Source organism: Sabethes cyaneus, chromosome 2 (genome assembly GCF_943734655.1).
Source record: "Sabethes cyaneus chromosome 2, idSabCyanKW18_F2, whole genome shotgun sequence".
Classification (NCBI taxonomy): Eukaryota; Metazoa; Arthropoda; class Insecta; order Diptera; family Culicidae; genus Sabethes; species Sabethes cyaneus.
In genome coordinates this window covers 157,098,090-157,124,167 of record NC_071354.1, presented here as the reverse complement: position 1 = coordinate 157,124,167, position 26,078 = coordinate 157,098,090, and the positions used below count along the sequence as shown (strand labels likewise).

At 38.8% G+C, this 26,078-nt stretch overlaps 2 protein-coding genes across 5 annotated transcripts in view; one reads left to right on the top strand and one right to left on the bottom strand.

Moving 5' to 3' along the window:
- The window catches only part of LOC128737303 (sodium/potassium-transporting ATPase subunit beta-1-interacting protein), a 93,902-nt gene extending 85,434 nt beyond the window's left edge, over positions 1-8,468 (top strand). The window contains exons 7-8 of one of the 2 annotated variants that reach the window (XM_053831919.1): positions 814-1,082; positions 1,146-8,468. In XM_053831919.1, the coding sequence (XP_053687894.1) occupies positions 814-1,082; positions 1,146-1,889 (1,013 nt within the window). In that variant the 3' untranslated portion in view covers positions 1,890-8,468. Of the gene's footprint in view, positions 1-813 lie in introns of both variants that reach the window. The other variant, XM_053831917.1, reaches the window with a different exon arrangement.
- On the bottom strand, positions 8,333-26,078 carry LOC128737301 (GATOR complex protein Iml1). 3 transcript variants are annotated; one of them, XM_053831913.1, is made up of 13 exons: positions 25,703-26,078; positions 23,897-25,641; positions 23,623-23,833; positions 23,368-23,496; positions 22,638-22,655; positions 15,852-16,069; positions 15,573-15,790; positions 15,339-15,513; positions 15,071-15,277; positions 14,688-14,762; positions 14,254-14,321; positions 9,958-10,329; positions 8,333-9,696 (listed from the first exon to the last, which is right to left on the bottom strand). In XM_053831913.1, the coding sequence occupies exons 1-13, from the start codon at positions 25,746-25,748 to the stop codon at positions 8,538-8,540; spliced, it is 4,641 nt and encodes a 1,546-aa protein (XP_053687888.1). In that variant the 5' UTR covers positions 25,749-26,078; the 3' UTR covers positions 8,333-8,537. The 3 variants fall into 3 exon arrangements, with proteins under 3 accessions (XP_053687888.1, XP_053687887.1, XP_053687889.1); XM_053831912.1 differs by lacking the exon at positions 14,254-14,321 and adding an exon at positions 10,472-10,569; XM_053831914.1 differs by lacking the exons at positions 14,254-14,321; positions 14,688-14,762 and adding an exon at positions 10,472-10,569.

The window sequence follows — 26,078 nt, the reverse complement described above, 5'->3', positions numbered from 1 at the left end:
AATTCTGCTTACCTGAGATGCAGTAATCAAAAGTACAAACTGGAAGTGAAAAGAGCATGCCAAACCTAATTACAAATCGAGACCATGCTATGCTTAAAAATTAGTTTGGCGAAATATACGGCTATTTTACTGCTAACCCTCATATAGTGCTGACAATGCTTATTTGCAGCTGATTACTGACATCAAAATCAAATCAAAAGGCTAATATACAGCAACATGTAGGGTACGAAAGGGTGTTTTCAGCAGGTTTCTAAATTCAGCCCATTTGCCTCTTCTTTCGCCAATAGAAATACTTTTCCGACATTCAATTTTAATATGTTATAACTATTTTCTCAAGACTGTAAGTAATCTATTATTTTTATTCAAAGAACGTCAAAACCACCTGTTCTTCCACTAGAACTAGGCCATAGGCCGAAAAAATAGATGCCATCGCTTAATGGGCTGAAAATACCCTCCCGTGCCCTAGTAAAAATACCAGAAATGCCAATAAGCGGTTGATTTACTGCTTATGTTAATGTTTATATAGCCATCTCTTGTTGGCAAAGAATTTAACTTTTTGTAATTTAATGCCACAAGATGTGCTAGCTAAATTTGATTATTTTTGTTGTTGTAATTTCGGCACTAAACATTATTAGACTACGAGATAAACGCATATGTAAGCTTTGTTGTGTTTCGAATGCCACGCGCAGTGCTTTGTGCAATTTGTAAATAATCAAAACCTATATACTAATTCGGTAATTTTCTTTCTGTCCCCTGTTTTTGTTCCCCTGGTCTTCATCACTTTCCCGGAAATGCGGCATACACCGTCCACAGCCAACAGGAATAGCAAAAAGTCCAAGCACCGTCAATCGCTCTATTCGATCGAGTTCAGCCGACCGGTGGATGCGATCCGGGGAGCCCACGACGACGATGATCTCCGGGGTCCATCGCTCAGTCCCAAACCGATGACCCCACGTCGTGTCAAGCGACGATCTGTGATGCAACGAGGTACTACAAACCGACAGAGTACAACCAGTCGACGGAGTCACTCCAACACGAGAAGCAGCGCGAGAAACTCTCGCCGAAAAATTCATCAGAATCCGGTAACTAAACTAATGAATCAGCAAAGTGCCGGGACGATGACGCTGACCAAAACCTTTCCACAGTTTGTGCACAATAAGAATTCGGAACTGACAGAATCTAACCTAAAATCCCTAAACAATGACTACATCATGAGTCAGAGCACAGCATCGATGTTAAATAACTTTAGTAAGATGGGATCTAACAACCTAAACACATTTAACCATCCCCCACGACATAACACTCACACACCAACCCTTCCGGATGGGAGTCCAATCGATCCAATCTACTATAATATGAACTCCTCGTCGCCCCTCCTGCAACAGCAAACCTCTTGGGCATCATCGAACCCCGGTGGCCACTCCAATCCAACCTATCAACATTCAACCTCCAACCTCAACCACAGCCCTGAACTGAACGATGATTACTATACGAACAACCGTCCTCCGTCGGTACGATCCAGTTATTCTAATTTTCACGGAGCGAGACCTCTAAGCTCCTACGCCACCGCGGGTGGTAACCTCAACATCACTCAACCGGGTGGCACTACAGCAGAAAACATGTTTGCAAGTTTAACAAATCAACAACAGCAGCAAATAAATGCACAGCAGCAACAACAACAACAACCACCGCAGCAGCAGCAGCAACACCAACAACAACAACAACAACAGTTGCTTTCTACCGTCACTGATCCGTTGTCGGTTCCCCAGCTTCCCCACCGGAGGTCTGTTTCGCGGGAGAGTCTTCGTGCGATGCAATTCCTCAACAGTGGACCACCGGCATACAATCTTAACTATCACACGCCGCCGGATTCGGAAACTACTATGTAAAAGTAGTTGAACAATGAACTGGACTGCAATTTCCAACCGAATGTGACTGGATCAAACTTTTACTGTAAGGCTTACAATGGGGCTTCTTAGATTACTTCTATTTAATAACAATACATATTGCATAAATCCGTCCTAACTTAAATGCTAAGTGTAGATAGTAAAACTTTTGCACTGTGAATTGAAACAAAACCGGCACGAGAAACAAAAACCAACCACCCGCTTTGTAGATAGACATTTTAAGTGACTAACGGTTTTTTGGATTTAGTTTCTATTTGGGCATGTTTCTTGTCCGCTAAATGCACTCTACTTAGTAATACACCGGTATTTCGAATGCTTAGCTACTTACGAGCCGTTGCAAGCAATAACAAAAAAATCTTCCAAAATGTAAAGCAAAACTAAATGGAAAACACAATTAAATTTTCCGTGTAAAAAGCATATTTTTGAGGACGTTTGTAAATGAAAAAAAAAACCTAGAAACCCGTTTTATGCTAAATACGGATTTAGAACTCAATTGCTTGCGACGATTCATGGCAATATTAAACTTTAGAAGAAATTTGAGCACAAGAGACACATTTTTTTACAAGGTGCTGCGTAATCGTCCGTAATGCATATGCCCGTATAATTGCATCGTAATGTTTGTTTCCTGAGCAGTTTTTCTGTGAATCTTTGCGTCAAATCCCTACTTTTTCTTAAAGTAATATAGAAATAATGTGTACATAAGATGTATTAATATGTCCAAAACGTGAGATCTAATATTGAACGTCAAGTTTCTTAAAACGAAACGTAGAACTTTAACATCTGGTAAAGTCTAGGATTGTAATCTTTTCCAGAATACGCATTCTGAATAGTAAAAAGTTCGAATTGTCAGCAAGTGCAAAGCATAATGAATGTTTTTATTATGATCTAGGTTTGCTTTACGGTCCTTATAGAACAGAACTTCACTTTCAGCCTAACTGTCATGTTTTATTACATACATGTTGACGCTGTACTAAATTTTAAAAATCACAAAATGTATCCCAGCAGGTACCGCTTGGAAAACATTAAAAAAATATTGGGGTGAAACAGACATCCGGAACCTTTAAACTATTTGTTTACAGTATAAAAACCGTTCAGTAAGCAATTAAGACTTGAGATTTGAGGCTTACAACCGTTAACCAACGAGATCAACGCTCGAAAAAATTGAGAGCCCTGCATAAAGGCGAATATAAAACGCATTCAGCACCTGCGGTTTTACCTCTGGCAGCATTCTTTTATCTGTGAGCCCATGGATATGACTACTGAACTGATGACAGTGTTTGCCTTTCTCAGTTTCTACCCTTCAAAACAATTCATTCATGAATCGCAAGGCTGAATGATTGCTCGACTAACCTCTGTCAGTCAATTTTCTTGGTCTTGACTGATATTTTAGATCTCAAAGTTTAGTTTCTTAAACTACCTGCTTTTTTCAATAAAGCAAAACCTGGCCGAAGGAAATTAATTAAATCTTCAGAGCAATGTTCACATTTATTCCCAAGTAACACTTGCAACATGTTTTTAGAAAAATATTCAGAAAACAGTTGCATTTAAATTATAAATAAGTTTCTTGGAAAACAAGATGTTATAAAAATGTTTTATTTCTGACGCCGATGTTTTCAGCCAGAATGGCAGGTTGAAGTTGTATTTCGGTGGTAAAGCTAAGCTTTTATTGATCATTTATAACTAAGTATTCGCGACGACGAAAGTAAAAGAGATTTTTAAACCTGTTCCCACTCACACGAAAACCCATGCCGAATTGTCAAAACTTGCGTGAAAACAAAAGCAAAAATACTTTGTTCTCTTTTTTTCTCGCACAAAAATTAAACAAATATCAGCAGGCGAATTGCCTGCATTCGAAACTACGAAGTTGCTGATATTTGTTTGGGTTTTATGTGAGAAAAAAAGAGAAGGAAGTATTTTTGTTTTTGTTTTCACGCAAGTTCTGACAGTTCGGCATGGGTTTTCGTGTAAGAGCGAACAGGCTTAAAAATCTCTTTTTCTTTCGTAGTCGCGAATTGAACAGCGGGCGAAGCCATGATGACGATGAGTACAGCGCAGATCAATAACGATGACACATTTTCGCAACATTACTATATTTTATTGAGCTTAAATGCTCCAATTTATTAGTTTTCCGAGTATTTTTTGAGCGCAATTTAAGTTCTTTCACAAATAAACATTAACTGTGAATCAGTTGTAAGTTAATGCAAAACAAAATGCATGCAGTAAAGCTTTTCATTGGTTTCGAATTTTTCGGTTATCTGTGTGCTTACTTGTGCGCAATCTTGTATAAACATGGCCGATGACTGCGCCAAAATATAATGAAATAGATCATTATTTTTGTGCCGTAGAATGATTTTAAGTATAAAAGGGACATATAACATAATTAATATTAAATATCCCACATGTTTTCAAAGAGATTAGCATGTTTTGTGAGATTGTCAAAAAATGATATTTATTTCGATTCTACTCAACTTTTGCTTTTAAAAGTATATCTTGAGCGCATCAATTTTTCGGAAGTAGAATGGCAAAGTACACGATAAATTTAAAATCGCACTTTAGTTTGGGTTATTTGAAGGCTACAATGTTGCTTTGAGTGATTGATGAATTACCGAAATCTACATTAGTCGTTTTATCTTGCGAAAAATGTCTGTCATTATTTTGCTTGTAAATGTATAACTTCAGGGAAATATCAGAAAAAAAATCCTGTCAACAGCGCGATTAGGCTTTTCTGTTGGTAGTACGAAAACCATGCAACGCATAGGCGTCACTTTGAAATATTTCACAAACATGTTACATTTTAGCTCGTTTCTTGCGCTGTTTCAGTCTTAATCAGGTCGTAGCTAAGTATCGAGAAACGAAAGGTCAGCAATTCGATTTGTTTTAAATCTGTTGTCAATTCTTATTTAAAACCAAGTGTGTTACTTGGGTTGTAATTTCGTTCGCCGTTGTCAGCAGTTCAAAATGAATGAATGATTTATATTTGATTTCATTCACTATTGTCGAGAATGAATGAATGATGAATGGAGAGAACAACACGAACATGAACGCAAGTGATTCCCTCGAACCGTAGGTCTCAGGTTGGCAACGCTGAGTTCATTTCATTTGTGCTAGAAACATGAATATGAGATTTCTAAGCACTGACGGGATGCTTGAATTTAAAAAATTCAAAACAGAATAAAAAGCAATTTCAAGTGTTGTGTTGAGGCTTGGTTGAAAGGAAGCTAGTTAGACACGGTAAATTAGCATATTCTTCTTACCAGCTTAGAGCAGGAATGACTTTTACCGTAGCAAGACCTTGTCCCAACTCCACTCAGCACTGAACAGCAGTTCGTCTTCAATTCGTTAGGCGTCTCGACACTCGCATGTCAGTTTCGACCTGGTCAAGCCCTTTGTGTCATGCCGAGGGGCACGATAAGAAACAATTTCACTGCCCAATCGTCTGGCATTCTCGTGACGTGGCCGGTCCATCGTAACCATCCGACTTTTGCCAGTTTTACGATGAATATATCTCTAAGTAGGACCAAAGCACCACTCTCCGCTAAATGTTTGTACTCCGTCAAAAATAGTCCGCAAAACCTTTCGTTCGAATCGTCTTATGGATCAAAATTTCTTACGGATGGCATTGAAGACCAGTTTTCCTGCTGAAATACGTCGAGGACTCCTCTAGTTGAAAATCGTGCGTCTTATGTCAATCGCACTGTGAATATATTCCCTTGTCGTGACACTGCACCGTCCGAAAGGATTCGAAAGTGCTCATGAAATGTTTGCACACATAGCACTCGCTCTAGAGTAACTTCGACTAGCTGTGTCAGTTACGGGTAAACTGAAATCAATGAAAATATGTTGTGTGGGCACCTTTCTGTAGGGTTTGTCAGAGTGTGAAAATATGATCAATAGTAGCGCAAGCCGTAAGGAGCGTCCTCATTGGAGCCCGTATGGTACTGTCTTACGAATTTTCTTGTCATTGGCAATAGACGGCATAAAAAGATAAACCTTGAACATTGATCAGCTGAACTACCGTGAACGCAGGTAATTCCGATCAGTTCCTAATTTCGATCACTCAACTTAAATAGCCGGTAAAATTTATAGCTCATAGGCAAGCTTTGATCATGAGGATTCCCATAAACCATGGTTTTTGATTACATCTTCTAAAAATCGACTACTTTAGTTGAGTGGTCGGAATTAGGAGCTGATCGGAATTACCCGCGTTCACGGTACAGCAGTCATGGCGAACGCCCTTTTTGTAGATAGCGTATTCAAATTTTATCAGCCACAAAGGTACGCTAAATCATCACTTCAATGGCTCATGTTTAATTTCAATTTCCAGAACGCGAAAGGAATGCGAATGTTTTTCACAATAATTTACTCCAAGTGCTGACCGTTCTACTTTTGATTCAACACAGCTGATATGGAAATATAATTGAATGTGGCCTGATTCGATCCGGGATCTCGTCCTTTTCGGATCCAGGCAGGATTAGTATATTCAAGAGTACCGAGCAGGGTCGCTCCACTTGTACGGGGGCTTAGTCTGCAGCAGCAGCTGCTTGCGAAGCCCATATTAAGCACAACTTCCACCGACGTGCTCGATCTGTGGTTCCGTCTGATATGGTGACCTCCAGGTATGCTTGCATATGAGTCTATGATGAAAGAAGCTACTACGTACGGTCATGTTCTTGGAGGCGTTGGAGGCGGCAAAATCGATAAGTCTTAGGCCTATTTCGTTGGTCAACGTATGTGCACTGTACCGGTTTATATTCCTGCTCCTGAAATGTCATAGAACGAAATCCCATATAACGATCTTAATGTAATGTTTTAGATAGCGGTCATATTAACGCTCCAATTGCGCGTAGAATTTCTGAGGTGAGGGCTATGCACGACGATGCTTATGTTAAAGAACCGGCCTTTGATTCTCAACATGCACATACGAGGATTGATTGACCACCATCGGATTTCACATACGACGTCACACTTGTGAATCTTCTATATATAGTAGAGCACTCGAGCGCTCCGTGGAAATCGAGAAATCGGCAGTTACACGTCTCGAGTTTCCAATCCACAGTCCGTATTCGTCGCATGGTTCTATTCCTATTGTCCCAAATCTTGACAATTATCTAATGAAGTGCCCTTGCTAGTGGTTGCTTTTAGAAATTAGAGTACAGTTCAATTCTATACAGAAGAGAATATTGCAGCCGCAGCCACCAGTGCTTATGACGACCGTGAATTTTCGATTCATCGCCATTTTCAACAATTGGAATTGTGTTGTCTATGGAAGAGAGGGTCTAGTATGAAATAAAGTTGAATTACGTAATTGCGTAAGCTTTGAATTTTTAATGAGATCAAATTGATTCGCTTCTTTACGTGTTCGTTTCTGGTTGACAGAATACGGGAACAGAACAACATTTTTGCATTTAGCATGATTTGTATGATGGGCAACCACAGGCAACACAAGAACTGCCACTGCATCCAGGAAATTGCGATGTTTGGTGCAATTTATGGGTCGGTAGAATTATTGGTCAGAAAATGGATGAATGGTTTAAAATTACTTCTTATGGCGTTAAGTCATATGGAGCAAACTTATAATCTTTTATACCAATTTATTGACTCTTGCCAGGTTAAAAGATCTGCGGATTGACCGGGTTTATAGTTCGAGTCAAATAATACCGAACTCGAATCCTACACACGTTACCTAGACCCATGATTCGCCAGTATTGTGAATTTTTGAACCAATAGAAAGGGCATGAGGCATTTTCTATAGCCGCTAATTACATCGTTTTACCCCCATCTAATGGAGCTGATCTTTTTTGTACATTAAAAGCACAAATATACAATTTACCGCACAAGATTATATGAATCGATATTGTTTAAAATATCTCAAAGTGCAATGAAAAGCCAATCGAACAAGAACAAAAAGAACTTCATTTAACGTACCTAAAGCAATCTTTGAACATAGGCATAAAATTACAAACCACAATCCTGGCAAGTTTTGCCTTTTTACGCGACGTTTAATTTTATGCTTACTAAATAAGGAATCTTTTATGGACAATACTACATCTATGTATACGAGACACACAGTAAAGTACTAAGCGCTTATCGTAAGAACACACAATAACTCGACATATTGTGATTAAAAAAGCCGAACATCTTTGTGATACCAAAGCTGTATGCAAAAAGTATGCATGATTTAGTGAAACAACATCGAATAATAAGATATATAGAGTTAGACAAAAAAAATTTTTTAATGGTTGTCAAGGAGAAAGTGATCTTTCGTGATAGTGGATTCACGAAGCTACAAGCAATCGTTCCACTGCTAGAAGATACATTCTATTTTACGCGAGTTTAAGACTGTGTGAGTGTATGTATTGGTTTTATTCGGAAGTGCGGAAATTCCTTCAATTTCTATTTTAGAATCATTTTTCAACAGCTAGAAGGCTGTATCGTTCATACAAAGCTTTATATATTTTCCTTATAAAAAAAGAAAAGAGCGGTTTAGAAACAAACTTAAACTGTAAAACGGCACTTTAACAATTTGTACAAAGCAATAAACCTGCTCGTTAGAATAAAATTCGACCGAAAAACAAATAGGATGTTTTTATCTACTTACATAATATCACCGTCGTATACACATCTCTTTTCCTACGTACGTCCAATCGAAGCCTTTACCTTCGCCTCCCAGCACTCCTCCCAGAAGTTGACAAGTCGTTCCTCTTTGTTCGAGCAGAAGTCTTTGAAATCCTTAAGCATCCGCAGCTGGAACAGTTCTTCCGATTGTGCAATAGACAGCGATTTCCACTTTTTATTCGGAATCATGTGATTCCATGACCACAAAAAGCCGGTACGACGAATGACCTCGAAATCGTCTTTGTTTTTTCCTCCCGTTACATGGCGCGTTATGTATGCCTCATGTGCAGCCGAAGAAATATTATTCTGCATTTGCGACTCGTACGATGCCGAATAGCGATTGACAAAGTTCGTGGGTTTCTTCATGGTACTTCCACCGGACGCAAGCCGCTGGCGGCATTTAAGTCCATGATTAGGGTTGGGCACTAAAATAAACATATGCCCACTACAATGCACATACTGATAGTCCAACGACGATTGATTCGATCCGGTTTTCGTTTCAACAGCACAACGCATAAATCCGAACCGTGCAACAATTGCTTCTTGAAACAGTAGCAGCCGCTTTGGCCAAGTTTCTTTTTTGAATTCCTCAAACACGAAGTTTCGATGCTGTTTCAGACATTCAATGTCCAGAGGAACGAAAATGGGTCCTCGCAGAGGATCACTTTTTTCCGTGAATGGTTCAGCCAAAGGGTCCGCCGGAATTGAAACCAATTGAAAGCCACAACCTTGAGCTCGTCGCAACCAAAGACTTATTAACTCACAAACAATCGGCCCGGAAGCGGTTATCCATTGAACAACGATCTCGTACGCATGGCCCGGGATCATTTTCTGGTGATACCGTGCATGGCCCCACTCGGTTCGATCGGATTTGTTGTTCGTGTCAATGTCCAGGTGGGTTTGCTTGTACAAAGGGGCATCCATAAATTCCTCATTCAAATCAATGGATTCACGTAGGAACGCCGGCACATCTACATCAGCCAAATCGATTGGCTTCTGCAGATCCGGCAATTCCGTTTCCACCTCCATCCATTCGTTCTCGAAAGCATCCAGATCACCAAGCGGTGGAGTGTACTCGCGGGATTCCTTATCCTGCATCATGATATAGTATAGATAGAAGCCAGCGATCACCGGTTTCTTGAGCTCGCCGGAAGCGTGGCAAATCATGTGTGCCCTGCAAATGAGAATGGTATGGTTCAGAACAATGGTAGGCAACATTTAATTCCGGTAGGTATTTCTAAATAATTTTGGAAATTCACAAGATTTGGCACTATTCATTTATTACTAAATTATAATTGGTTTGTTTGTTAAATGTATTTTTGAACTGCGGAGCTCTAATTTATTCCCAAGTATTGTGTTTTATGGTGGTTTTCATGATCGACTATTTTGGTAAAGTGATCGCAATTACATACGTACGGTCACAGAATAAACTTACTTTCTCATTTCCTCCAGAATATCCAGTGGGTTACAGGGGCCCTCTATTCGGTTTTGCAGCCATGTTATAGCATCGTAAGCCACAAAAGTGCAGGATGGCAAACTTTGCGCTGCCGCCAGAAATCCAACTCCATGTACGGGATGCTTGAATGCCTCGAATATCTCCTGCAGTGTTGCCGATTGCTTTAGCTTACTGCTTTCGGAAGCAAAATCATCGCTGTCCTCCGGAAGACCTTGCTCCGATGCAGAATTCAGCGTCGAAAGCGGAACTCCATCGACAGTGGTTTTACCACCTAAAGAACTAATTTGATTAGTTCCCGTCGCCTGCATGTTGCCTTTCTCAAGCACTTTAGAAGATGACCGGGTAAGTATGCTATCGGGGAGTAAACAAAGTAATTGTTCATCTTTTGTTAAGTTAGTAATAAAAAAACTAGTGGCAGGCAAGCAAAAGCAAAAGCTTGAGTGCGTTAGTTCAAACAATTTCAATCAAATCAACACCAATAACTATGACTAACCTTAAACCATTATTGATATGATTGCGCTCTTGATACATACTGTTAGCACTATGACCAATGCCATTACCATTATAATACAACTTAGTGCAAACACCGTGCTGCAACGAAGAAAGGATAATGCATCCATTGGAGGAATTAAACAAGCTAAAATCAATGAGTACGATTCTATGGTGATAAATAGCATAAAAAGTATATTTGAGAACGATAGAAATAAAAGAATATAGACCATCCAGACAAGCCAGTCATTTGAATAGAAACAGTGTTACCTGATAGATGTAAAGAAGCATTAAAATATCATCAATTTACGCAGTAAGATTTCTGGTGTATTTTCCTATATGTCACCGAGATAAGGGGTTAGGTTACGAAACAGAAAGGAACCCGTAATACCAAGCAGACAGGCCTTCAGCTCACATAGCGAAATGGATATGCTGCGGATTTTTACGTAAACAATTTCGAAATAACAGCAAATCAAACAATTCTACTCAAATCTCAAGAAAATTAACCGCTTGAAAACTGGAATGCCATGAGAACTGCATTTCGAGAATGACACCCAATCAATACTATTATAAAATAATATTATAACTCATGGTTTTGATGAAATTGACGAGATAACGCCATTAGCAATGTTGCTCACTCTTTTACGGTAACAATTCTCCAATTCATTGTTCATAATGCTTTAAGAATCACGTAATCCGTCAATCCAACCTTACAGGGTAATTACAGGCTGATTGGGTAATGAGAAGCACTTTCCATTTGAATTTTTTTTTATAACGCAACGCGAATCGTTTTTGCTGTATGCGATGAAACATTGTCGTGAAGAAAAATCATCCTGTGTTGCCTCTTTGGGTAATCTGATTATTTTTCATGAAGCGGACGGTTTAATGGACCAATTGTTCGTTGTCGTGTTATTCAGTACTGATCCCGAGGTAACTCGTGCTGTTTCAAACAATCATCTTCATTCAACTCATCAATTGCACGGGGGCCTCAGTGCTGTTCAGTCCAGTCCTGGCTCGTCCTGTTTCAAGCAGTCGTCTCCATTCAACTCGATATTGGGCCACTCGCGGCCAATTTCCCAGGCGTTTCAGAGGTCGCAAGTCGCATTCGACCTGTTCGAGCCATTTTACATGTTGAGGCTCCCAGTTGGTGGTGCTGGTGGGATTATTGAAGTAGTAACCCAGGTAACAATTTGAGTTTTATTACACTCTTATGATGGCGATGAAGACCAAAACTGGTCATGAAAACCGACATAAAAATACAATAAAACTCACATTGTTGTTTGGGCTATTTTCGTCGCACATCCTTGCGGCGTGGCCGGGCTATCGTAGCCTAACGACTTTTGCCAGATATATGATGTGAATTTTTCCAACCAGTGCTTGTAGCTCGTGATTCATACACCTCTGCCACTCTCCACTTTTAGTTTGTACTCCGCCAAATATTGTTCACAGCACCTTTCGTTAGAACACTGCAAGGGCGCGTATGGCCTCCGTGAGCAGTGTCACAGCTTCAAATCCATAAAGAACTACGGAGCTAATAAAGATCGTCAATGATTACCGTCCATTGGAATTTCATGTCCTTTGAGATCGGGACCTTTTCATGTATTTAATATGCGACACAATTATTTTTCGATCAATCCGCCTAATCTCCGCTTTCATTCTACCGTAGATTGTTTCCGTCGTCGACAAGTTTCTGGCAATAATGACGAGGCGAATGTTAAATATCCACCACCTTGTCTTAACCCACTTCACCACTCGAAAGTGTCCTCGGACCCACAGACCCGCACGAAGCATATCATTCGTTCCCATTTAGCTTTGATCAGTTTTTTCGTTTATCCAGGAATCTGTATACCTGCATTGAATGCCATAGCTAGTCTCTATTTCGACTGCGATCGAATATGCGATACATTGTGTTCCTGATATTTCTGCAAGATGTATTGGGTGACGAAGGTCCGTACTGGTGCAAACTCACAACGGTAACAACGGTGCAAACGGTAACAGGCAGCGTAGCAAGCCCAAGCATTCAAGCCCGCCTCGAGCATTGCCGTTGTTTCGTGCCTATAGGGGACTGCTGATCTTATTAACGTTTCGTACATGATACATGTAATATCGCTGGACCTTAGGGTTTTGTGAAGTCGGTGGCAAGCACGACTTCCGACAAGAATACGTTAACGTATTTCTCTGCTGCAGTTGTAATCCACATCACCAACGACCCGAAGTATACACATTCATTCACCGTCTCAAACTCGTCCCCGTCGATTACTGCCTATATGAGCTTTATCGCTCTCGATTCATCCTGCTAACAGGTGCTTGGTTTTAGACGTATTCACCACTAATCCAACCTTCTCTGGCACTCGTTTCAGCTTTGTATTCTGTTCAGCAACCACCTGGAACATCCTTCCGAGAATGTCCACGACGTCAGCAAAACAAATAAATTGGCCGAATTTATTGAAAATCGTGCCCCACATGTTAAAACTCGCACGTTTCATAATAACTTCTAGCGCAATTTTAGACAAAAGGCAGGGTATATCATCGGCCTGTTGAAGTCCCTTGCGTATGTCAAACGGGCTTGACAACGCGCCCAACATCCTCACACAGCACTGTACACCATCTATCGTGGCCTTAATGAGTCTTGTCAGCTTCCCGGGAAACCCATTTTCGTGCATCATTTCCCATTGCTCTACACCGACCTTGAAATTTATGATTTGGTGGTGCGTATGGACTTAGTATTCGCGACATTTTTGGAGGATCTATCTCAACACAAAGATTTGGTCCGTTGTCGATTGCCCGTTCACAAAATCGGCAGCGGCGGTAAACGGCGAAAGATGCTCTGAGAAACCACTTTCTGGGTGGCGTTGAGAATTGTGATCGCTCGGTAGTTCCCACATTGCGCATATTACATCCTTCTGCTATTTCTCCGGTAGCTGTTCAATATCGCACATCCTGACTATTAGTCAGTACAAACAGATAATCAACCGATCCAAATCCATCGTGACAAGCTCCGCTGCGATGCCATTTTTGCCCGCTGCCATGACGTTCGTAAGTTACTTGATGCCTGCGATAACTTCCCCTATTGTGGGAGTCAGCACAACTGCATTATCCGCCGTACTGGTGTAGTCATTCCCCCTCTGTTTTGGTATTCCGTCTCCGCGCCATTCAAGCGCTCATTGTAGTGAACTGTTTTCATCTTTCGGTCACCTCACGCTCATCAGCTAGCTTTTCATTTCTTCAACAATTTCGAAATTTTCACCTTACAAGTGACAAGTGAATCAAATAAAAACAAACTGAGTATATGCTTTCATAGACTAGCAGCTTTTACAAGCTTGATTCATAGTCCAACTTACTTTTCTCTTAGCCAGCTCTGATTCGTAAATTCTATGATTAACTGAATCAATGATTATATAGATAATTTCCCATAAAACAATCGTATAAGATATGTGCATTTTGATTCAGCAGAAGAAAATGTAACAGGGTGGCTAATATGTTGTGCAATATTGAGCTATCAGTTGAAAATGTTAAAATACAGGAAATAGTTTACCTTTTAGGCGGATTCCGTTCTATGAAATAATCTGATTGAGAATAACAGTATACCACCAATCCTACTTACGTAACTTTTAACGTTGCTTTAAACCACAATAAAACATTCAACTATACTAAACTAATACAATGCAAGCAGAAAAACCTTTTGTGCCAGAGCCTATCATACAAAAAAAGCAAATCAAATGTATATGCCACACAATCTAGCAAAAAGCCATAACAAACATCAACAAGTCTGAAAAAAGTATCAACCTTAACCGAGGCTTCTCCGGCAGTCGATTGCTTCCAACTCGTTCCCTATAGGGCTGCGTTTGTGAAACCTAGAGAATAGAAGTTATTAAACACATTCGGTATTAAATTGAAATCAAATTGAAAGTCGGTACAACTCAGTTCAAAGCAAATGTGGTGGAAAAATAATAAAATTGGGGGAAAATTAGATCTCCCAACTACCTACTTTGAAGGGAAAAATCCCAAAATAAGAAAAATCATTTTGCAATCTCGTCGCAAACCTTACAATAGCTAGTATAACAAAAACTTTCACCAGGTTTAAACGAAAAAAGCTGCTAATTCAAAGTTTAAAGGAAAGAAGTTTGAAGGATAGATAGAAAATGTAATGAAACAAAACAAGTAAGTTAAAGGTGAGAAGGAGTTGCAGGATGATAATGATGGCAGTGGTAATTGCACACCTGATTCGGTGGAGGCCGGGACAAAATACTGGTGCTGTGTCTTCTTCTGGTCAGATGAGACTGGAGCGGACTTCCCTGAAAATAGATACCGCGTGGGATTTTTCACGAACAGTTTTAAATAACACACGTGTCGGAAAGTAGTAATGATATAGCAAAAAAGAAAAGATGATCTTATAGAGCATGGTGTAAAGAAAGGAAGAACTACTTTGCACACGGTCGTTTGATTTGTTGCTAAATCACTGTTATCTGCTGCAATACACAATTGTTATCGTCAATAATTAGTATCACAAACAGAAAATTGGCTGGGTAACAAAATAATTAATTTAAAACTCCATACGTTCCTGAAAAAAGTCACAATCTAACTGATCGTTTATAATTCTCACCCTTGGCTTTTTGATGGAAGCTTTTTTGATTTTGTTCAAGTGAGATTCGACGAATCGGACGAACTCATTGCAGACATGCTTTTCCGATTGGATCGGTTTATCTTCCGTGTAAATATCGCACCGCACAGTAGTCCCATCCAATATCTTTTTCATCGCCGGATCATCCTTCGGTAGTAGATACATTCGATAGCGCCAGTATTTCATGTTCTGCGAATAAAAATGCGATATAAATAGATGCATGATTCGGAAATTTAACATTGTAATAAACCTCAAGCAAAGAATAATCTGTATCGCCGCGAGTACAAATGTACTGATCCATATAATTCCAGTTGAAATTTTCCAACTTCTCTGTGGTAAAATTAACTCCTGAAACCTCATACGTATCGTGCTGAGGAGCATGGAATCGATAACGATAATCCACATTGATCGGTGGATATGGATGCCTATTGAGTAGAAGAGATGTTTTCGAAAAGTAATTGCAAAATATTGCTGACTGTAATACCTGGGTCGGTAACGTGTAACGGTAATAATTGAGCCACTAAGCGCAATTTTGTGGAAAATACGCCCAATAGACAGCAAATATTCTTGCGATGGCTCCTGCGGAGGTGCTATCCGCAATACAGAGCTCGGCTGATATAAGCTCTGCAATTGACCGCCACAGCATGGAGCTTGCTGTGGATTTAGCGGTGGCGAATCTGGCAAGACGATCAGTTGGAAGCCCTGGTTCGAGAAGTTTAATCATTGAAATTTTAAAATCAGATGACAAAAGATCAATTCTTACCTGAGCTAGTCGCTGTGATACAAGCTCTTTGAAAACTTCATCGGTCGAGAGTGGGTTTTTGTAGATTGCACGATTTTGTGCGAAATCGGCATTCACATCATCCGGCAGAAGTGTATAATCCGAAACGACGTAATCGTTGTGCAGTGAACGTTTGTCCGGAAAATAATCCGTGGTGATGGGCAAACATGCCGGAATGGTTAGTGATTTCCAATCAACACCTTATTCATTAGACCACGAGATAGAAACGATACTTTAATGTTGTGTAGACTATTTGATAAGATGAATAAAACAAACTAAATATTCCTATACTACTCAAAACAGCACTTTAAGCAGTACTGTTTAAAAGTTGCTTGCCCAAAAGTGTGTAAATATCAGTTTTCCATGCCCATGCTCAATCACATGTACTACGGTATCTATTAACTACTATTCTACTATCATTCAACTTTTCTAGCAGCAATTGGGTACATATCCCGACTACCAAGCAATAACTTACATACTAATCTAACAATTGGATACCAATACAAATTGTTAGTAGACGTGACAAAACATCCGATTGTGAAAAATATGTTAGAACACGCACTCCAATGTTCAATAGGAATTTAAATTAGTACAGAATAATTGATAGTTTTAGTACACACATATTGGAAAAATATACGAAGAACTGCAGTTATTCATTTCGGGACTCGCTAACGTATCACTGACATAGGTTAAAAAGATTTTAAATTTTACAATTTATGCACGGCTAACTACATTCAAAATATTGTGATGGTTTAAGCCAATCACACTTAAAATTCAACGGAACTTACAGAATACTCCACTGCACAAGGAAGCTTATTAACTATCAAATTATTAAATAAATCATTGCTCTGTAAGATTTCTGTTGGCCGAACTGCCATTATCGATATTGATAGTCAATATGAAATAGAAACTATGTTAAAGTTACTATCGATAATCTTCTCGTGGATAATTCTGTCCAGCAACACAATTTTCTTGCAGAAGTCGCATTTGATTTCTCCTAATTCAATTTAACCGCATAATGCTATTGGAAACATAACAGCAGTAGTTTTTTACGTATTAAGAAGCATTGAAAGTTTCCTTTACCCTTGCAAATTATGAAAAACAATGAATTTTTAAATTGAGTTTCTCTTCTAGTCTAACTTATTTATTTTCTAGTCTAGTCTAGTTTATTTATAAGACCGTACCACCTCAAAAAGTTATGTATAGGGCATTTAGTCTACAAAATTGTTGAATTTAGTATTACTCTATCTTTTGCAATTACGAGGCACTCCTGGTTTACACTGAGTACTACACAAAGAACGCTCTTTGTGCACCAACGGGTGTGAACCAGGAATGCGCCGTAATTACATAAGATAGGTCAATACTTAGCTTAATACTTAGAATTCTATAGATAATAATGCCCTATACATAACGTTTTCAAATTTTGCTTGGCTGAGGTGGTACAGTTAATGCTAGTATAGTTATGTAAGCAAAATCGGCGCACAAAGAGCAGGAAAACCCTGATTGTAAATGAAAAGAAGTTCTACAAATGACCATACATATTTTTTTTTAACCCATTATGACCCGGGTATACCTAAATTTGGACCAAATGAAGTGAAACTCTGTAATCTATTATATTATGGCTCGAATGTGTCGGGAAACGCAAAATCGTCATTTGGAATGCTTTCAAGGCCAAAATATCCGAGGTTAAATATTTTATAGGCTCAATTTCAAACCAACAAATTACAAAGTTTTTTACAGATTTCTTATCGAATTTTGTGATAGACTTTACATATAAATACTAATTTACATGTCAGGTAATGTTTCGTCACTAAATGTAGACTTTTTCATGCGTTTTGGAGACAAAAAGTTTTTCGCCATTTTTTCAACTTTTTTTCCGCCATTTGTCACAACTTTGTACTGTTGAAAATACAGATGAAATGACAAAAACCGACAAATTATATCACACACACATCAGATTGATGTCTTATCTCTCTTGTAGTGATATATTAACAATGCTAACTGTTGAAATTCAGCAGTAAACAGGTTTTGAAGACGAGGTATGATATATCATACGCTGGGTCATAATGGGTTAATTCGGCTCTGTATTGGCGAACCACGGGACCCGGTTATAATTGGTTCCCATTATAGGTCGGTTCAACCCGCGGATCTCCCAGTTTGGCAAAAAGGAACGAACTGCAGTAAGTGCTGCTTCAATGACCGTCTGTTATCTAATTTTTCACTATTTAACTTTCACGTTTTGCTCCTCCCGGGGATACTATAAAACATGTTTTATTATTTTCGCCGTCTATTTAAAAGACTATCGTTATAGAAAATTATACAAATGTCTGACTTTATTAGTTAGTCCACAAAAAAGCATGAGTTAAATCTATGAGCAAAGTGTTGTATTAAACCCTTTAAAACCTACGACATTTTATACACCGCAAAACCACAAAAATTATCATAACTTTGATAGTCAATATTTTTTCACCAAAATTTGTAAACTTTCCCGAAGATTAATATTTCCTTTCATTCATGTTCATATGTTACGTGATCCCAGAGTTATTCCGATGTTCTTTGGTGAACCGTGACATAGCATTTTGAGATAATTTGGTCAAGCTTTTCAAATTCAGACCAACCTCGTGTTTTTGTCTTGACCTTTTAATGATGTCAGGCATAGAATAATCTTTTGATAACGGTATTTTTTTTACAATTCAGAAGGACGATAGAAGAAAGTAATGAAATAAAGGTGTTGACAGTGTCCGAACAGTACGGGACAAGGTGTGAAGGGGAAAGAGCGGAAAATTAATACGTCGCAATAATAATAAGAGGGGTTTGGCGTCTTCTTTTATCCAGCCCGCTGTGGTTCAAATGTTAACAAATACCTGCGTTCCACAAGGGCCTGGGAGGAGAAGTGAGGAGATTTTAAAATTTGCTTAAAACACGTTTATTTTTGCGAGCAAATCATCAACTCGGAATAGTTCCTTTCAAATTCGTTGCGTTGTGTGTTTGGGTTGTTCGGGACCATATTACTTTTGCTAATAATGTCCGTACCTTGATATAAATTTCACAAGTTTGCCAAAATTATCCCAAAAAATTACGCTGCGGTCACCCAAGGAACACGGTCTCGCCTCGTCGTTAGCTGGTCCTTCTTGATCTAGTTTAGACCCATTCTGTGGCGAACTAGCTCAAATACCGTTACTGATAAGACATCCATACAAGCTACATATTTGACCAAATTAGCTTCGAGGTACGATGCTGGTCTTGAAACAAGCCAGTCATTGCATGGCCAGTCGTAACTGGCTGGAAAAGGGGAGATTGACCATTAATCGCATAGCCAATCGCATATTCAAGTTCAATCCAAATCCAAACCCAAGCCAGAGCCCAAACATAAGCTTAAAACTGCTTCAACCGCTCCCACTTGTTCTACGATTCTCCATACTTATTTAACAAATACAGTTAATACTGAGTAGTACTCCAGCCGTAGTATAAATTATTAACCTAATAAATATTTTAATCGAGTCAGTTTATTCGCATCTAACTTAAACGCGGTTGACATGATGCAAAATATTTTATATCTATTTTCATACACCTGAATTCATGTCATGAAGATCACTTAGTTTTATTTAATTCTCAATTTCGACTGACTAGAAGTAATTGTACATTTAAGTCATGTCAGATTATTTTAGAAAAATGTTAAATCAGGATAGATAAAAATGTTGAACAATAAAAAATCTACAGTTGATTGCACCATTAATCACATAAAACTATGTTTTTATCGCAAGTTTGGATAGCAATGTTGATTTAAGATTGATTGATAAGCAGTGAGTAGGGAGCTGATTGAACAACGGCATTATACCTCACGGCAGCGGTTCCCAAAGTTTTCTTTGTCCTCGAACCCCTCTGATAACATTTTCTACAAAAATGTACCACCTGTAAAAAAAGTTCAATTCAAATGAAAAAAATTTGAGCAAAATAGTTTAATAGGAATCCCTTCTTCAAGGGGTTATATACAGTTGGGAGGCTTAAAAAGTCGATTTTTTACTGAATCATCTGAATCATCGGAAATCGAAAAACCAAAAAGGAATCGGTGATAAAATATATTATAGATTGATCGAAGGATTTAGCAAAATAATAATTTTTGACGAAATGGCGGCTTCCTAAACATAAAAAATTGATTTTTGTCATAAATTTTGCTTTTAAATTTTCTATAAATGAGAAATATAAATCAGTGAGGAAAAACCTTCGATTAATCTCTAGAATATATCTTCAGAATACTTGTGTCAAAATTTGATGTGATTCGGTTCAGTCATTTTCGAGAAATCTTGCTCACCGACTTTGAAAACACGATTTTGAGAAACACGCGATCAAAATTTCGCGTTCCTTCGTCAATCGCTCTGTCATGTTATTACAAATATGTGTATAACTTCGTTAATATTTGACGGATAGGTATGAAATTTCCTGTGTGAATACATAAATATATATACATTACAATCATGTTAAAACCAGCATATCGATTTTTAAAAAATTCTAACTGTATATAACCCCTTAAATATCCTGAACAAATGTTGTCACCGTCTTCATCAGCATAAAGCTGAACGTAGATCATGGAGCCGTGGTGATTCGTCCTTTTTCAAATAGTCGTCTCCATTCAACTCGATCTCGAGTTTTTCATCGCCAATTTCCCAGGCGTTTCATAGTTTCAAGTAGCTTAGGATCTGGTCGTACCATCTTAAACGATGGACCTCTTTTTCCCTGGTGCCGGCAGGGTTGTTGACGAAATTCGTTTTCATCGCACTGCCGTCCGACATCGGTGCGACGTGCTCGGCCCAGCGTAGGCGCCTTCTTTCGTCAGTAGTACAATGGGAATCTTTTCTGTAGCTCAAGATTCATACCAGTCTGTCACTATCCGCTTTCAGTGTGTATTTCGCCAAATAACTCCAGCAGCACAAGGGCATATGCCCTCCGTGAGCAGCATCATAGCTTCAAGTCCATAAAGAACCACCGGTCTAACAAGGGTTTTGTATATTATCAGCTTCGTACTCTGGTGTATGCTCTCGTTCCGATCCCCGCTCTTCCAATTACCCCCTCTAGAGCGATGTATGCATGCAGCATAAGCCGTCACCTTGTCTTAACTCTTGCCACGTCTCGAAGGGACTCGAAAGTGTTCTCGAGATGCGTACGAAACCCATCACTCGATCCAATGTAACTCTTGTAACAGTTTTGCTCCTCCTGTAACAGTTGCGTCAGTTTGTGCGGAAAATTGTATTCGTGCATTATCTGTCATAGTTAGTAACGGTCAACTGTATCATTTGCTGCTTTGAAATCAATAAAGATGTGATGCGTGTTGTACTACCACATTTCAGTAAGATGTCGGATAGTAAAAATTTGGTCCGTCCCTGAAAAAACTTGCATATTTGTTTGGTTATTGCCGGGTAGTTTAAGGTACAACCTTCTTAAATATACCACCTTAGGATTGTCATTCTTAGCTCAAATTTTGTAAAATCTTGCAATCTTAATTAATTACCTACTTAAAACTAGAACTAACTTCCAATGATGATTCCAAAATTCGAGACAGCCTCTCCTAAAAACTACTTCCGACGACGTACGCTTAATTTTCGGTGGTAAACAGTTCCAATTTAGCACAGCTCTAACGAACAACGAGTTGGCGTAGTTTGTTGTGTTATTCATAGGGACCACCAGGGATGGCACGATCACTTTGACTCAATTCACATTCATTTGACAGTACCGTGTCGGTCAAGTAAAATTTGCAAGCAAAGTTTTATATGGGACATTTGTAGAATTAGTTATCATCAACTCTCGGTGTATTATCGACTGGCTGCTCTGGTTCGTAATCTTTTAAGGTTCAAGCACGAATCATTGATTTTCGGGATATGAAAAGCAGTTTTATGCTCAAAATAAAAGCACAGAAAAATATGTTCATTGTGTTCTGATAAATGGAAAGAATGAAATAATAATTTCATGAACATTACTATTGTTTTGAGCATAAAAAGTGCTTTGAAAATCTCAGAAATCAATGATCCGTGCTTGTACCTTACCAGCGTTCGCTATCCTCGCTCAATGATTTATTTGAAACTCCGCCGATAAATGCAAATACTACAATAACTCCGAACTAACCCGTAGCTTACTGGAATTGACTTGTAAAAATGTGGCATCTCTATTGTCGCCGCCAACAACGGCTGTTGAATGCGATGTTGAACGCAAAGAACGTAATCCGCCATTACTTGACGCAAGTTTTTCACGAACCCTTTAATAATTTTGGCGAGCCCCATGTGGAAACCGCTGCCTTACGGTAATGTCCTCTATCAGCTCAAAATCAACAATAATTAGGATGGTTTGCAAAAGTACGCCCATTCATGAATATAAAGTATCACTTTTTCGATCAAATGAAAATGGTAACATTTATTGTGCTGTCGATTTGATCGAAAATACGACACGAAGGAAATAAGGATGTTAGTCACATTACATTCAATTTTGATACGGATTGCACAACGAAAAATGCAGCAATCTACAGCAACACAGTAAGGAACAATTATAAATTTCAATGGATACCAATTGCTAATTGCCAAATAGGAAACATAGAACAAATATATAGAAAAGTATATAGATAGTTACAAAAAGATCTAGGATACAACAGTGAAATCACAAAAGCTATCAACGTAAAATAATGAATTACATTTAGAAGCACAGGAAAACGAATATTCAAAAACAACTAGCGTATCGGAATTTAATTTTGCTCTTAAAATAAATAAGTGACAAATGTCGAACCTATAATAACTCTTCCAGCTGTAATGCACGGGATTCACACGAAGAAACAACATTCAAATATTTTCGGTCGAATTCGAGTCACATATGTAGCACATTGTTTGTTTGTGTTGTTATTTTGTTTGTCGTTTGAAGAAAAGGAAGAAGAGCACGTGTGTGGTAGCGAATAATTGGTGTGGTACGGAATGATAGCAGCAGGTGATAGGCAGCAACATCAGCGTATGGCAATCGATTGAATATTGAAACCACCGTTGAACCCCATGAGGCCAAAAATAGTTGCGTCCGAACGTTGATTTGGAAGAGCCGGTTGCAAAGTTGGTTGACATGTTGCCCGATTGTTCAAACATCAGTTGTAATACAAATATGTGATTCACAGACAAGTATTTATAGATGGTCCACATTTTTTTCAGTCACGTGATTGTGCGAGTCACATTTTTTGAGTACGCATTGGTTAATTATAATGAAGAGTAACAGTAAAATTTAAAATAAAACATCACATTTCATTGAATCAATCAGATCGATGAATGGAACGATGAAAGCACATGAAACATAAAAATATATATTAATTTCGTTAATTATTCTAAATAGTACGATATTAATTGATGGGTGAGACGTAATTTGATTATAAAAAAATTAAAATAGAAAAAAGAAAACAAACGTTACTTATGGCAATCTGAAATTAAATGTAAAGACAAATATCGGAGGGTAACCTAAGGAACTTCTCCGAAAATACCTGTTGTAAGTGACGGGGTCCACTCCTGTTCACCGGTTACTCCCCACAATAGAGTGAGACTTTTCGAGGGGGTGACCGTGACAGTCGGTCCAGCTGCCGAATGTAGAACACCAGATTTTTTACGACAGCCTGAATGGATGTAAGAAAATTTTCAAAGATAATTAAAACAGTTTGGATTGAGAAAACTCTTGTGTATCGAAATGCACAATGTCCACCAACGAAAATCTAGACGAGATAACTGATCTGATAAATTACCTTGATTCTCAGCAATGCATTTCAAATCTGCCTCATTCAATTGACTGTCGTTTGATGCAACACTGCCGTGTCTTCCTCGACCCCAGGTACACGTGGATGTGTGAGCATACTCGCTGCTAGAATCCAAATCGAAGTTAGCATAATTTACCACCTTGTTCGTGGTGGGGACGGCCTGATAATGATGCTGCTGAATCAACACTCCTTGAGGTCCCTGAAATAGCATATCAATAATTCTATACGAATGCTTTCAATCGCTATTATAGATCACACGAACCTTTGGAAAAATATGCGTCCAGCGGCGTCTGTTCGATGTGAGTTTGATTGTCACGTGCGATGGATCAAACGGATTGATCAAAGCTCGTCCTGTGCGAACAACTGGTCCCGTAGATGATCCAAAGCTACGGTTCACCATCTTTCCATTCATCTTCTCCGCAGTATTTAGTGAACTGTTGTTGGAAGTAACGCTCGAGTTCAACATATTGCCAATGTTGTGATGTATATCCGGGTCGGACATTTTTCTTCGCAAATCTGACGGAGACGATAAACTATCCCATTCACGATTGTTATTGTACATGCCGAAGCCATCTAGACTGGGGACGGACGTTTTCTTGGTGCGCGCCACACGCTGAAGCGAACATGTCCCATGGGCAGTGGGCATTTGAAATATTTGATCGTCATAAGCATCGTAATCAAAGAGGCAGTTATGTATGTATTCATTTTTATTATCCTTTTTCGTGAGTTTTATTTTAAAATCGTCCGTAGATTCTTGAGCATCTATTTCCGATGCTAGTGGAGGTGGTTTAATTCTCGGAATGAACGTCGAATATGCTACTTTCTTATTGGTTGAATAAAAACTAAGATTGATCCAATGAGGCATAGAATAGTCATCTATTGACGTGAGACTATCCTTGTTATGAAACTTTAACAATGGTACAGCATGCAATGGCTGCTCTCCAACGCAAACCAAATCACTTCCAACGCCATTATCTATAATTCGTTGTTTAGTGATGTTCGTTAACTCCCGATCGACTTCAAACACACCAACACCAGGGGTAATTACCACTGACAATTGTCCGGTACGGTCAAAACTGCGATCCAGATAATGTTTTTCAAAAACATTGAGCGAAATGTTTAACACTTCGAGAAAATTTCCTTGGGCGGCAGTTGAATTCGTTGCATTAGGAATTTTATTTTCCATTCCTGGCCGTTCATGATATTTCAGAACATCACGATATCCTGTGAACAAGCGTCTTAATTGCACCAAAGTGGAACTCCAATCATCGCAACGTTCATTTTGAATAGCGATTCTGTAGAAATCTTCATAAAATCTCCCCTTGTAGTCTATTTGTAGGCATTCTCGCATGTGAAGCGGAAATTCATCTAAACTCTTGGCAGCATAAAACGTTCTCGAGAACATGACGATTGTCACTTCATGATTGCTACCCAGTTTTTTCCATTTAGTGTACAAATCTGCTAAGAAGCCATTCACAGCCTTTTCAAAATACAAATCGCCATGTATATCAAAGTCCCACATCTCTGATGACATCTGTATGAACAAATATACCATCGACGTGTTGCTTCTGAAAACCACTTTCGTATCTTCATTTATCACTCCACAAGCAACGCGATCTCCTTGAGACCACATTTCATAAACCTGACAGCGAATGATGTTATCGCAGTATTCAATTTTCTTGTTCAGGTACACGCAGGTGTTGGTCAGATAAGTTTTCAACCGCCACATCTCCGACCGGCCCATGTATTGATCTTTGAACGTTATTTCCACAGAATCCAAAGCCACATCGCATGGATCCATCTTTTGCATGAAGACATCTGACTTCAAATTGAAAGCCGTAGCAATGCTCGACTCGATGCTAATATAGTCACGATTCAAAACATCCTCCGTTAGGCGAGTTACCTGTAGCAGTAAACGAGTGCTATCATCTCCCGGGGAGTAGATCTCTACAATATCCATCAACTTTAGTTCTGGATGATCTTTCGAATTAAGTAACAAGTCTTCGGCTGTAAAGAATGTGATCAAATTTGATACAAACAACACATACCTATTGTACGGAATACTTACGGTGAGAATTCCTCGAATGTGTTACTTTTCTAAACAATTTCTTCATCTTGTTTCAGTCGAAGGCTACACACCCAAATAACAAATAAGCTTGCCAGGCCAGAACTGATGCTGATACTTAAGCTATTTTCAGAATTTATTATCACTCTTACATTATCTCCACTTTTGTTTACTCTCTATGTTATCGCGGCTAGCAAACTTACTAACAAAACTTCTTATCACTTTGGCATTATGATTTAAGACATTTTAACTACAAATTCCACCCAAACGTTCTGATCATCAAATATATTTTATTCACAAGAAACTAAAGCTTAAAAGCATATTGTAAGTTAATAAATTTGAAAGTTATTTTCAATTACAACTGCACCAACCACCAGTC

What these genes read in the sequence shown, in the direction of transcription:
- LOC128737301 (XM_053831912.1), bottom strand. Translation starts at nt 25,748, where the DNA reads ATGAAGAAATTGTTTAGAAAAGTAACACATTCGAGGAATTCTCACC. An exon ending in TATCACAGCGACTAGCTCAG is followed by an intron (nt 15,791 to 15,851) that starts GTAAGAATTGAT and finishes TTCTCGAACCAG; the next exon opens with GGCTTCCAACTGATCGTCTT. An exon ending in ATTCTGGAGGAAATGAGAAA is followed by an intron (nt 9,697 to 9,957) that starts GTAAGTTTATTC and finishes TCTCATTTGCAG; the next exon opens with GGCACACATGATTTGCCACG.